Source organism: Erithacus rubecula (assembly GCF_903797595.1).
Source record: "Erithacus rubecula genome assembly, chromosome: 8".
Taxonomy (NCBI): Eukaryota; Metazoa; Chordata; class Aves; order Passeriformes; family Muscicapidae; genus Erithacus; species Erithacus rubecula.
Window position 1 is genome coordinate 36,042,802 of NC_136659.1, and position 12,613 is coordinate 36,055,414.

The 12,613-nt window shown below is 49.7% G+C and overlaps 1 protein-coding gene across 5 annotated transcripts in view; it reads left to right on the plus strand.

Moving 5' to 3' along the window:
- The window catches only part of FMNL2 (formin like 2), a 110,724-nt gene that overhangs the window by 60,345 nt on the left and 37,766 nt on the right, over positions 1 to 12,613 (plus strand). For all 5 annotated transcript variants that reach the window (XM_079310867.1, XM_079310868.1, XM_079310870.1 and 2 more), the window contains exons 3-5: positions 3,758 to 3,838; positions 8,651 to 8,727; positions 10,180 to 10,263. In XM_079310867.1, the coding sequence (XP_079166993.1) occupies positions 3,758 to 3,838; positions 8,651 to 8,727; positions 10,180 to 10,263 (242 nt within the window). The remainder of the gene's footprint in view (positions 1 to 3,757; positions 3,839 to 8,650; positions 8,728 to 10,179; positions 10,264 to 12,613) is intronic.

A 12,613-nucleotide genomic window follows, 5' to 3' on the forward strand; every position in this document is an offset into this window, starting at 1 on the left:
ATTCCCAGATTTCTCCTTATTGACCCTTTCACAAGAGATCTGGGGTTTGGCCACTATCCAAACAAGGATTTCCCATCCCTTTTTATGGGCTGCAGGGGCCTCTCACAGCTCTGCTTTGAGACAAATAATGTTTGAAAAAACATGGGGTATTCCTGGGAATCTGGCTGGAAAATCCCATGATTTACTGAACCCAGAAGTTGGATTTTTGGGACACTCATGGTTTTATTCACTGATGTCAGATGAGAGGGACTGGCAGGTGAGAGGAGCTGCTGTCACCTCATTCCTTAAGGACATTTCCAAAGTGACACTTTGTCCTGCTGGTGGGATGGGATGGGATGGGATGGGATGGGATGGGATGGGATGGGATGGGATGGGATAATGGGATAATGGGATGGGATAATGGGATGGGATGGGATAATGGGATGGGATAATGGGATGGGATGGGATGGGATGGGATGGGATGGGATGGGATGGGATGGGATGGGATGGGATGGGATGGGATGGGATAATGGGATGGGATGGGATGGGATGGGATGGGACTGAGCCACCCTGTGGATCTGTGGGAATTCTGCACTGTGCCCGTGATGTGTTGGAGTCTCTGCTCCCATCTCCTTCCCCACTGATCCCCAAATGGGTTTTGTGATTCCAAATGGGATGCACTGGGTGCATGAGGATGAATAATAATAATGACAGGAATGAAAGGCTCAGCCAGGATAATGCTAACAATGAGAATAACACGTGTGCTAATGCACAAAAATGCCCTGAATGGTTTGGGGAGCCAGGGATTGTTGGAAAAGCCACAATTTCCTGCTCCTGGCATGAATAGGTTTTCCAGAGCTGGGTGATCAGGAGATGTGTTGGGTTTTTTGTGGGATCACATGCAGCAAAGCCCCCCAGCCTCCTTTCTTTATTTTTTATTTTTTGGTGTCTGCATCCAGAAAAGAAAGTGCAAATTCTGTGTGGAAGAGGCACAGGAGAGATGTTGTGCTCCTGAATTATGGAATCATGGAATGGTTTGTGTTGGGAAGGATTTTAGAGCCACCTCCCACTGTCCCAGACACTTCCAGGGATCCACAGCTTCTCTGGCAATTCCATCCCAGCCAGGAATTCAATATCCCATCCCTTTTCCATTCTGAAGCCATTCCCTGTGTCCTGTCCCTCCAGCCCTTGTCCCCAAATCCCTCTCAGAGTTGAATCCCAGTGAATTCTCCCTGTTTTCCCCCCAAGGGATGTGCCGTGCCCAGCTCATCCCATGCTGCTGTCCTTGCATTCCCTGTGCTTACACCACCACTCCTCAGGGATTTTCCAAGTCAAAAAAAGGTTTTATCCTTGGGAATTAAGCTGGTTTTCTTTGCAGGGGGCAGACAAAGGCAGAGTGGAGTCATTGCTGCCCCGTGTCCTTTCAGCCTGCTGATAATGCTGCACCCACTGCAGATAAAAAGGGTTTCAGCAGGATTTGGGCTCTTTGTTGTGTCTGAATGGCTCAGTGCAGGGAAGCCACCACTGTCCCAGTCGTGATGTCACCCCACAGGATTTGCTGAGCAAAGTTTGGCTGCTCCAATCTGGATTTTAGGGCTTTTTTTTAATTTTTATTTTTTATAATGTGTGTGGTAAAAAATCCCCGGGCTGGTCATTGGGATTGGTGTTAAATCCTGAGTCTGGAAGCTGAGCTGGCCAAGGAGTGGGTGGGAATTGCCAGAAGTGGAGGGGAGGAGCTGACAGGAAGAAGAACAGGGAGTTTTAACTCTTTAATTGTGGTTTTGAAGGCACAGCAGTGCTTTGGGAAATGGGGCCAGACCATGAGAGAATTCCAGTGGCTTCCAGGAAGATCAGCCTGGAAGCAGCTCCATTCCCATGTCCCTGTCAGATTTTTGGGAAGAGTTTTGGGTGAATTTGAAGCCCTCACTGCACAACCCTTGCAGCTTTTTAATCAGCCTCTAATATAAAACACTCCTGGATAAACCCAGACAGGAATCACAGCCAGCAAAAGGCAATTTTAAAGGCTAAACCCTCAGAGCTTCCCAAACCAGCACAAAATAAACACTTGAAGGGGCTGTAAAAATATTTCCAGGCCTAGGAGATGTTTAGCACAGGTGGTTTTTGGTCACTCCAGGTAAGAGCTGTTCATGGATAATGTCTGGAAGGTCCTTTAACCCAAATAATTCCACCCCACAAGAATGAGCAGCATCTTTTTACACCAGGTTGCTGCAGGGATTGTTACATAAATACATAATTACAGCCAGGTTTGAAGAAAACAAATAAAAACACCCAGTAGCTGCACCCCAGACTGTTCAATGTGCTCCTTGGGTCTCTTTAAACATTTAATTTTGAGGATTCCAGGCAGTTAAAGCTGGGAGAAGCTGCTGTCACTTAGCAGACAAGGGTTGATTACTTGGGAAGAGAAATGAACCCACAAGAGCAGAAGAGTTTCTCTGGGGGGTTGGGCTGAACCCAGCTCTGCCACCAGCAGAGAAACCCAAAAATTTGGGATAAATGGGAGAGGGAGTGTGGAGCCCTGTTGGGATGGAATGCTGCTGCCAGGGGTTGGAATTGGAGAATCCCTAAGGGCTCTTCCAACCCAAAGCAATGTGGGATCCCAGGAAATCCCTGACTGGGAGCCACTGGCTCCAGGAATCCTGAGAGAGAGCAGGAAAAACCCACCAAGAGCCCACCAGAGCCTGCAGCTGTCACTGGAATCCAGAGGAGAGATCTCAGGGAAGAGCTTTGCATTTTCTGGGCTGTTTTTGAGATAAAATAGGAAATGCCAATTCCAGAGCTGTGTGGAGGTGGAAAAAGAATCCAGTTGTAAAAGAGGAAAGCCATGAGTGCTCTGTGACTTCCCACCAGGGCTGGTGGAGCTCAGGGAAGTTTTTTTCCTTCTTTTTTTTTTTTTTTTTTTTTTTTTTTTCCTGCTGGCCATGATGGATTCCTTCTTTTCCAGCAAGCAGCAAGATAATAACAGGGAGAGGTTGTGGTGTTCAGACAGTTCTGGTCACTGGGCAGCAGTCTCCTGCTCATTCTGGGATAATTTGGGGATAATGCAGTCAGAATTGCAGCCTGACCTCATCCAGGGAGGTTTCAGATAACAGCTGTAAAATGGGGAATTTCAGGAGACTGGGATGAGATCTTTCCTCCAGGGAAAGGGGCAGAGTAGCTTAAAGTTCTTCCAAGCTACAAACAGGATCAGGATTTTTGGGAATGCAGGGGAAAATCAGGGGGGGTCTCAGAAGAGCTGGTGTTTGTCACCAAAATCTGTGAGCTGGGGCTGAGGGGGGATTGAGTGATCCTGCACCTCGAGGGGTGGGTGGGATGTTGGGGTATTGGGAAGGAATTCCTGGCTGGGATGGAATTCCCAGAGAAGCTGTGGCTGCCCCTGGATCCCTGGAATGCCCAAGGATGGGGCTTGGAGCAGCCTGGGACTGTGGAAGGTTTTTTCCAAGAGGTTCAAAAGGATTTTGTGTTGGTGCATCATCTCCTCTCCTGAGCCTTCTGCTTCTCTCCATGCTCCTGCTGAGCAGAAACCCTGGAGCTTCAGGTGGATGTACAGCCAAAACTCAGGATTACAAATATTCAAGGTGTCTTTTTATCCTGTTGATCCAAATACCCAGATCCATTTAAATACCTTTTATTTGCATGCATAAGTTATCCACTTAGGAATAGAATGTATTATAAATATATATTGTTTAATAAGTGGTGCCATGTGTTCTCTGGGTAAATCCAGCAAAATGCCTGATGTTGATTCCTGTCTCTTTTCCAGGAGAGATTCCAAGTGAAGAATCCTCCACACACTTACATCCAGAAGCTGAAGGGATATCTGGACCCAGCAGTGACCAGGAAGGTGAGGAGCACCCTGGTTCCTCCTGCTGTCCCTCTCTCCTCAGCCAGGTCCAGGTCCATGCTCCAGCTTCCTTCCTGCTTTTGTGCAAGTGACCTGGGAATGTCAGGGAGAAGCAAAGAGAAATTGGGAATTTGCTGCATTTTCCAGCTTGGGAAGGAGGGCAGATGTTGGGAAGGACCATCTGAGCACAGCTTCAGTAAATAATCTGAGAATTTGTCTCTGAGCTGGGCTCTAGGCCTGGCTTGGCCTAAAGCCCTGTCTGTGGCTCTTTGCTCAGCACTGGGAAGGGGGGTCCAGGGTTTGAGTCCTTTTCTCTGGGAATTTGCCTGGCAGAGGCTCAGTGCAGCTGAGTGCACTGCTCATGGGCCAGCTCCATCCATGGGGACCAGTTCTATCCTTGGGGAAAAGTTTCTTCCGTGGGGATCATCTCCATCCATGGGGATCAATTCTATCCATGGTGATCAGCTTCATCCATGGGGACCAGTTCTATCCATGGTGACAATTCCCATCCATGGTGACATCTCCATGGGAATCAGCTCCATCCATGGGAATCAGCTCCATCCATGGGGACCAGCTCCATCATGGGGATCAATTCCATCCATGGTGATCAGCTTCATCCATGGGGAAGAGTTCCATCCATGGTGACAGTTCCCATCCATGGTGACATCTCCATGGGAATCAGCTCCATCCATGGGAATCAGCTCCATCCATGGGGACCAGTTCTATCCTTGGGGAAAAGTTTCTTCTGTGGGGATCATCTCCATCTGTGGTGATCAATTCCATCCATGGTGATCAGCTTCATCCATGGGGAAGAGTTCCATCCATGGTGACAGTTCCCACCCATGGTGACATCTCCGTGGGAATCGGCTCCATCCATGCTGACAGCTCCATCCATGGCCATCCATGGGGATTACCTCCCATCCAAAAGGATCAGCTCCATGCCTGGTGACAGCTACATGAGCCTCTGAAACCTGCACTGAGATACAGCAGAGCCCAGCAGCTCCTGCCCTGGTCTGGCTGTGCCTCCTACACTGATCCCAGCTCTGCTCCCTGATCCCAGCTCTGCTCCCTGATCCCAGCTCTGTTTCCTGATCCCAGCTCTGCTCCCTGATCCCAGCTCTGCTCCCTGATCCCAGCTCTGTGCCTGATCCCAGCTCTGCTCCCTGATCCCAGCTCTGTGCCTGATCCCAGCTCTGTGCCTGATCCCAGCTCTGTGCCCTGATCCCAGCTCTGTGCTCTGATCCCAGCTCTGCTCCCTGATCCCAGCTCTGCTCCCTGATCCCAGCTCTGCTCCCTGATCCCAGCTCTGTGCCTGATCCCAGCTCTGCTCCCTGATCCCAGCTCTGTGCCTGATCCCAGCTCTGTGCTCTGATCCCAGCTCTGCTCCCTGATCCCAGCTCTGTGCCTGATCCCAGCTCTGCTCCCTGATCCCAGCTCTGTTCCCTGATCCCAGCTCTGTGCCTGATCCCAGCTCTGCTCCCTGATCCCAGCTCTGTTCCCTGATCCCAGCTCTGCTCCCTGATCCCAGCTCTGTGCCTGATCCCAGCTCTGCTCCCTGATCCCAGCTCTGTGCCTGATCCCAGCTCTGCTCCCTGATCCCAGCTCTGTGCCTGATCCCAGCTCTGTGCCTGATCCCAGCTCTGTGCCTGATCCCAGCTCTGCTCCCTGATCCCAGCTCTGCTCCCTGATCCCAGCTCTGTTTCCTGATCCCAGCTCTGCTCCCTGATCCCAGCTCTGCTCCCTGATCCCAGCTCTGTGCCTGATCCCAGCTCTGCTCCCTGATCCCAGCTCTGTGCCTGATCCCAGCTCTGTGCCTGATCCCAGCTCTGTGCCCTGATCCCAGCTCTGTGCCCTGATCCCAGCTCTGCTCCCTGATCCCAGCTCTGCTCCCTGATCCCAGCTCTGCTCCCTGATCCCAGCTCTGTGCCTGATCCCAGCTCTGCTCCCTGATCCCAGCTCTGTGCCTGATCCCAGCTCTGTGCTCTGATCCCAGCTCTGCTCCCTGATCCCAGCTCTGTGCCTGATCCCAGCTCTGCTCCCTGATCCCAGCTCTGTTCCCTGATCCCAGCTCTGTGCCTGATCCCAGCTCTGCTCCCTGATCCCAGCTCTGTTCCCTGATCCCAGCTCTGCTCCCTGATCCCAGCTCTGTGCCTGATCCCAGCTCTGCTCCCTGATCCCAGCTCTGTGCCTGATCCCAGCTCTGCTCCCTGATCCCAGCTCTGTGCCTGATCCCAGCTCTGTGCCTGATCCCAGCCCTGTGCCTGATCCCAGCTCTGCTCCCTGATCCCAGCTCTGCTCCCTGATCTCAGCTCTGCTCCCTGATCCCAGCTCTGCTCCCTGATCCCAGCTCTGTGCCTGATCCCAGCTCTGTGCCTGATCCCAGCTGTGTGCCTGATCCCAGCTCTGTGCCCTGATCCCAGCTCTGTGCCTGATCCCAGCTCTGCTCCCTGATCCCAGCTCTGTTCCCTGATCCCAGCTCTGCTCCCTGATCCCAGCTCTGTGCCTGATCCCAGCTCTGCTCCCTGATCCCAGCTCTGTGCCTGATCCCAGCTCTGTGCCTGATCCCAGCTCTGTGCCTGATCCCAGCTCTGCTCCCTGATCCCAGCTCTGCTCCCTGATCTCAGCTCTGCTCCCTGATCCCAGCTCTGCTCCCTGATCCCAGCTCTGTGCCTGATCCCAGCTCTGTGCCTGATCCCAGCTGTGTGCCTGATCCCAGCTCTGTGCCCTGATCCCAGCTCTGTGCCTGATCCCAGCTCTGCTCCCTGATCCCAGCTCTGCTCCCTGATCCCAGCTCTGCTCCCTGATCCCAGCTCTGTGCCTGATCCCAGCTCTGTGCCTGATCCCAGCTCTGCTCCCTGATCCCAGCTCTGTTCCCTGATCCCAGCTCTGTGCCTGATCCCAGCTCTGCTCCCTGATCCCAGCTCTGTGCCTGATCCCAGCTCTGTGCCTGATCCCAGCTCTGTGCCTGATCCCAGCTCTGCTCCCTGATCCCAGCTCTGCTCCCTGATCCCAGCTCTGCTCCCTGATCCCAGCTCTGTGCCTGATCCCAGCTCTGCTCCCTGATCCCAGCTCTGTGCCTGATCCCAGCTCTGCTCCCTGATCCCAGCTCTGCTCCCTGATCCCAGCTCTGTGCCTGATCCCAGCTCTGCTCCCTGATCCCAGCTCTGTGCCTGATCCCAGCTCTGCTCCCTGATCCCAGCTCTGTGCCTGATCCCAGCTCTGCTCCCTGATCCCAGCTCTGCTCCCTGATCCCAGCTCTGTGCCTGATCCCAGCTCTGCTCCCTGATCCCAGCTCTCTGCCCTGATCCCAGCTCTGCTCCCTGATCCCAGCTCTGTGCCTGATCCCAGCTCTGTGCCTGATCCCAGCTCTGTGCCTGATCCCAGCTCTCCTCCCTGATCCCAGCTCTGTGCCTGATCCCAGCTTTGTGCCTGATCCCAGCTCTGCTCCCTGATCCCAGCTCTGCTCCCTGATCCCAGCTCTGCTCCCTGATCCCAGCTCTGTGCCTGATCCCAGCTCTGTGCCTGATCCCAGCTCTGCTCCCTGATCCCAGCTCTGCTCCCTGATCCCAGCTCTGTGCCTGATCCCAGCTCTGCTCCCTGATCCCAGCTCTGTGCCTGATCCCAGCTCTGCTCCCTGCCCCTGTTCCCAGGTCATTTCCCTGTTTTTCACAGATCCTGCCCTGTGTTATGGCACAAGGATTTGCCCCTCAGTCCCTGTGCTCCCTGCTCTCTCTTTGTTCAGCCTCCAGGCAGGACAGGAGCCATTCCTTTGCCCTTTCCTGGATGGATGTTCCCAGCTCTGCTCAACAGGCTCTTTGTGCTTTTCCTCCAGAGGCTTTTGCAGTTTGTTCTGTGTTTGGCTTTGCTCCGTGGGCTCACATTGGAGCCTTTCTTACCCAGGGCTCCTGTGACAAATGACAAACCCAAAAAGGGCCTGAAAATAACCCCAGAGTTCCTGCCTGCTGCTGGGTTATTCCAGATCACCCACAGCCTTTCCTCAGGCCTGGAGAGATTTCCACAGGGAAGGGAGAGCTCATCCACCAGGATTCTTACTGGGATTGAGGTGCTGTCAATCCCACATCCAGGAATTCCTGCCCAATATCCCACTTAGCACTGCTTATCTTCTTTTTTTTTTTTTTTTTCATCTTTAGTTGCATTTGGGATTGAAGCACAATTGGAATTTTCATGTTTGGATTTATTTATTAATTCTTATTCACAGTACAATAAGCATTGTAGCACTTCTAGCTAATGACCTAAAAGTGAAAAAATGGAGTTGTATTTTGCTGGTTACAAGGTTTTTTTAAAGCTCAACAGTTTAATTAAAAACTAATAGTTAGATTATTTTTATTATTGATCAAACACCTGTGACCCACAGTGTGGCATTTGTCATTTAACCAAAAAATACCATCAAAACTAAGAAGAATGAACAAGAAGGAAGAAAACGCCAACACCCCAGAACTTTTATTTTCTCTTACACTTACTACCATATCCTAGAACTCCAAATTTTAAGCCCTTCACTGTGTGATATTACACACTTCTATTTAAACTAAGTTTGAGGTTAAAGCTTGGTTGATAATGAAATATTTATTTATCTCCAGGGTTTTATTTCCTTCATCCTGGAAGCTCCTGGGAGCAGAAGGGATTTCTCCTCACGTGTTTTTGTTGACTGCTGGGTTCTTGTTGCTGCATTCCTGGGGATTTAGAGGAGTTCTCAGTTACCTCCATGTTTTCCATGTTCCCTCTGTGCTGGGTGAGATGTTGATATTTTTTAATAGAGCCTAATTGTTATTTTTGCTGCTCATTCCATTGCAGAAATTCAGGAGACGAGTCCAGGAGTCGACTCAGGTGCTCCGAGAACTGGAAATTTCCTTGAGGACAAACCACATTGGGTGAGAATTTTTGATGCCTCTGGTTCAATTAAATTTTAAATTTATTACTAATATTATCATTTTCATTATTATAAATTGTTTTCTTAATCTATTTTTATTATTTAATAATTTATCTTTTAATTCTAAAGGTGCCTGTCTTTGAGCAAACACCCCTTTGCATATCAATGAGTGATGCCACTTGATTGATAATTAAAGCTTGATGGGTTTAGTTAAGGGGAGATGTGCATCTTAGGATAATTGCTGATGGATTCATCCCCATTTTTCTGAGGGATAACATTCCCCAGGATTTCCCCACAAAGCAGCAGACCCCACAAACTGCAGTGCAGCTGCCAGAGGTTGAGTTTTTTATCAGAGCTCCCTTTCCCATCCACATTCCCACCAATTCCACCTTCCCATGGGACCAGAAGCTGGTCCAGCACTGGGGCATCAGCCAGGGAGCTTTTCCAGGGATTTTCTCCATGATCACACTCTGTGGCCAGCTCAGTTCCATCAATTTTTCTGTGTTTTCTGGAATTCTGCTGGCATTTTAAGCTGTGGGAGGAATTGCATTCCCAGTGTGATGATGGGAACCTTCCTTGGAGCTGCAGCATCCCAAAATCTTCCTCCCACACCCCTGGCAGGTTTTCCTCCTTTCTCAGCTCAGAAGATTCCCCAGCAGAGGTTTGAGGCATCCATGGATGCTCTGGGATTTGGGATGAGCAGGAGGAACCTCAGTGCTGCACCAGGGCAGTAAAAGGGGGGACAGCACCAGGGTCCATTCCTTTGGTGCCCCTGGCTGAAGGATTTTTAAAAGCACATTTTATAAGACACCAGGCTGGTTATATTTGCAGGAAAATAATAAAAATGTCCATTCTGAAGATCAGAATAAATCAGAGGTGATGAATTCCTATTCCACAAACCTGGAGCTGCACTTCCCCCCTGGATTTCCTCATTCCAGTGGCACCAGCCACTCCCAGGGTGCAGAGAAGAGCTGGGGCTGGGGCTTTGCCCCTGCATTGATGGATTTTCAAATTTTTCTTGGCATTTCCAAAGCTTTGGAACATAATTGACTTCCCTGAGTTATTTTGTAAAACCCAAGGGCCAGAATTCACTGTAACAGGTGAACCCCTTTTGAAAAAAGAGGCAGAATTGCTGTTAAATGTACACCCAGGGTATCCATCAGAGATTCTTTTCCTGCTTTTACAGCCTGCTGGAAATCAGGATGAAATAAAAACCCAGCCAAGTCCCTGTGTGAAGAATTGACCTTCACAGTGCTGCAAAAAATCCTCATTTCAATACATTTGGAAAGGCATCTAAAGCATCTTTAAATCCTCTACATCATTTTGTAAAAATCTTTTTTTTCCCCTGAATGAGACCCACACTGCTGCAATGGCTCTGTGTTCAATTTTTCTGGGAATTCCAGGGAATTGCAAAGCCCCAGGAGGGCTCTGATGTTTGGTGTTTCTCTCCCAGGTGGGTCAGGGAGTTCCTGAATGAGGAGAACAAAGGCCTGGATGTCCTGGTGGAATACCTGTCCTTTGCCCAGTATGCAGTCACGTAAGTGGGACATTCCTGGCATGTCCTGCCAGGAAATTCCTGGATATTAGGGAATATTCCTTCATTCCAGCATTGAACAGGGCAGTGGTGGTGTCCCAGTCCCTGGAATTGTTCAAAAAGTTAAAAAAATGGTTTGGTGGGCATGGAACTGTTTGGTGGTTCAGGTCTTTTCCAGCCTCAATAATTCCATGATTCTGTGGGGTTGAGAGCAGAGGAAATCTTGATGTGAGTCCAAAGATAATTCTTTGGAATTATTTCATCACAGCAGACCAAAAAAAACCCCAAAAACCAACCCCCCCAAAAACCCTCCAAAACCCCCTAAAAACAACCAAACCAAAAAATCCCCTACAAACCTAAATTTAAACCTTGGGATTATTCATCTCTACTCATATTTTTTATCAGATCTCTGAGCATCTTAGGGGTGGCAAACCCATCCCAAAATGCTGGAAGGATGCAGAATTCCTCGAGGATGGGTTTGCACTGGGTGTCCTGTGCTCAAAGGGATTCCAGGGCTCCTGCTGCAGCACAGCTTAGGAGCAGTTCCAGGGGCATTTTGAAAGTTGGGAAGACTGGAAACTGAGTTTTTCTCTGACATTTAGGATGTTGGGATCAGATGTAGTTGTTTGGGTCATAAATAATAATTTAAAAAAAAATAGTGGGGAAAATCAGTGGAAATCTCAGTGTTCTTCAGCTGAGACTTTGTTTTATTATCATGGAATCAGCCCAGACTGGTTTGGGTTGGGAGGGACCTTAAAGCTCATGGACAAGGAGCCTTCCACTCTCCCAGGGTGCTCCAAACCCCACCAAACTGGCTGTGGATAATTCCAGGCACAAAGAATTAATCCACATTCATTCAGGATATCAGAGCAGATTATTTTCTATAAAAATGGAAAAGAACCCTTAGGTTAAAGACAGTTCTGGAGTAGAAACTCAAGCTGGGGAGAGCTGATAATTTATTTTTAGCAAGGCTGCCATCAGATTTATGGTTGTCACTGCCCAGAAAAGAGATTTGTGGTGGGGTTGCAGGAAAATTTATGAGGGAAAATCCTATGGTTTCAAATGTTGCCCATTGGAAAAAACCGTTCACAGCAAAAAGAAATGTTTGTACAAAGCCTTTCTTCCTAAATTTATACACAAGGAACTCGCTGGGTTTTTCCCCTCTTGCATGGGGAACATGAGTAATAACCTCAGGAGCTGGAAGGGGAACCAGCAATTCCTGCTTGGAATAGCAGAGCAACGGGCAAGGAGTCAGAAATCAGGGAATCTGGGGTGCCTGTGGTGATACTGGAATGTGCTGGGGGGTTTGTGGGGCCAGACCCCTGGGGTGAGGAAATGGAATGGTTATGGAACCAAAACCAGTGAGAGACTCCAAGTCAGAAGTACAGTTTAATAGGAAAAAAAATTAATAAAATACATGCTCTAGTACAAAAGAAAAAAAAAAAAAACCACTGCCAGAATCAGAATACAACCTGACAGCCCTGGCTGGGATGGTGGTAGCAGTCCAGATGAAGTGGTGAAGGTCTGTCCTCTAAAAACCAGTGGGAAAGGTGCTCTGGTGTTCCAAATCTCAGTTTTTCTCTGGGTAGGAAAGGCTTGGCTCCTGCCCTGGCTGGAGCATCTCCCAGTGGGATGATGGAATTTTATCAGCCATGCACTGGGACTCACTGGCCATGAACAGGAGATATCTCCTGGAGGGAGGATGGGCTGTGGGAAGATAAAGATGACTGCCCAGCTGGTTTAAAGATGCCCATGAGCAGAGAATGTGTGCCAGGAGATCAGGGGCACTGCCACACCCAGTTTTTAACAATGGCCCATTAACAGGAGATATCTCCCACAGGGATAAGAATCGCTGCCACACCCAGTTTTTAACAATGGCCCATTAACAGGAGATACCTCCTGGATGAAGGGTGGGTCATGGGAAAGATAAAGATGATTGCCCCAGTTGAAAGATGGCCCATTAGCAGGAGATTCCAACGGCAGGGCTGGGAGTGGTTGGATTCCAGGGGCAGAGATGGGAATGGTTGGATCCCAAGGGTAGGGCTGGGAGTGTTTGGATCCCAAGGGCAGAGCAGGGAATGGTTGGATTCCAAGGGCAGGGCTGGGAATGGTTGGATTCCAAGGGCAGAGCAGGGAATGGTTGGATTCCAAGGGCAGGGCTGGGAATGGTTGGATTCCAAGGGCAGAGCTGGGAGGGGTTGGATTCCATGTCTTGGAGGTCTTTCCCAAGCTGACTGAAGCTGTGCTCCTGGAATTCCCTTCCCCATGTGAAGCCCATCCCGTTTCCCTGGATTTTTCTTCCAGCCCCACTGCTCTCCTTTTCCATCAGAACATCATTGGATGTTTCCACCTG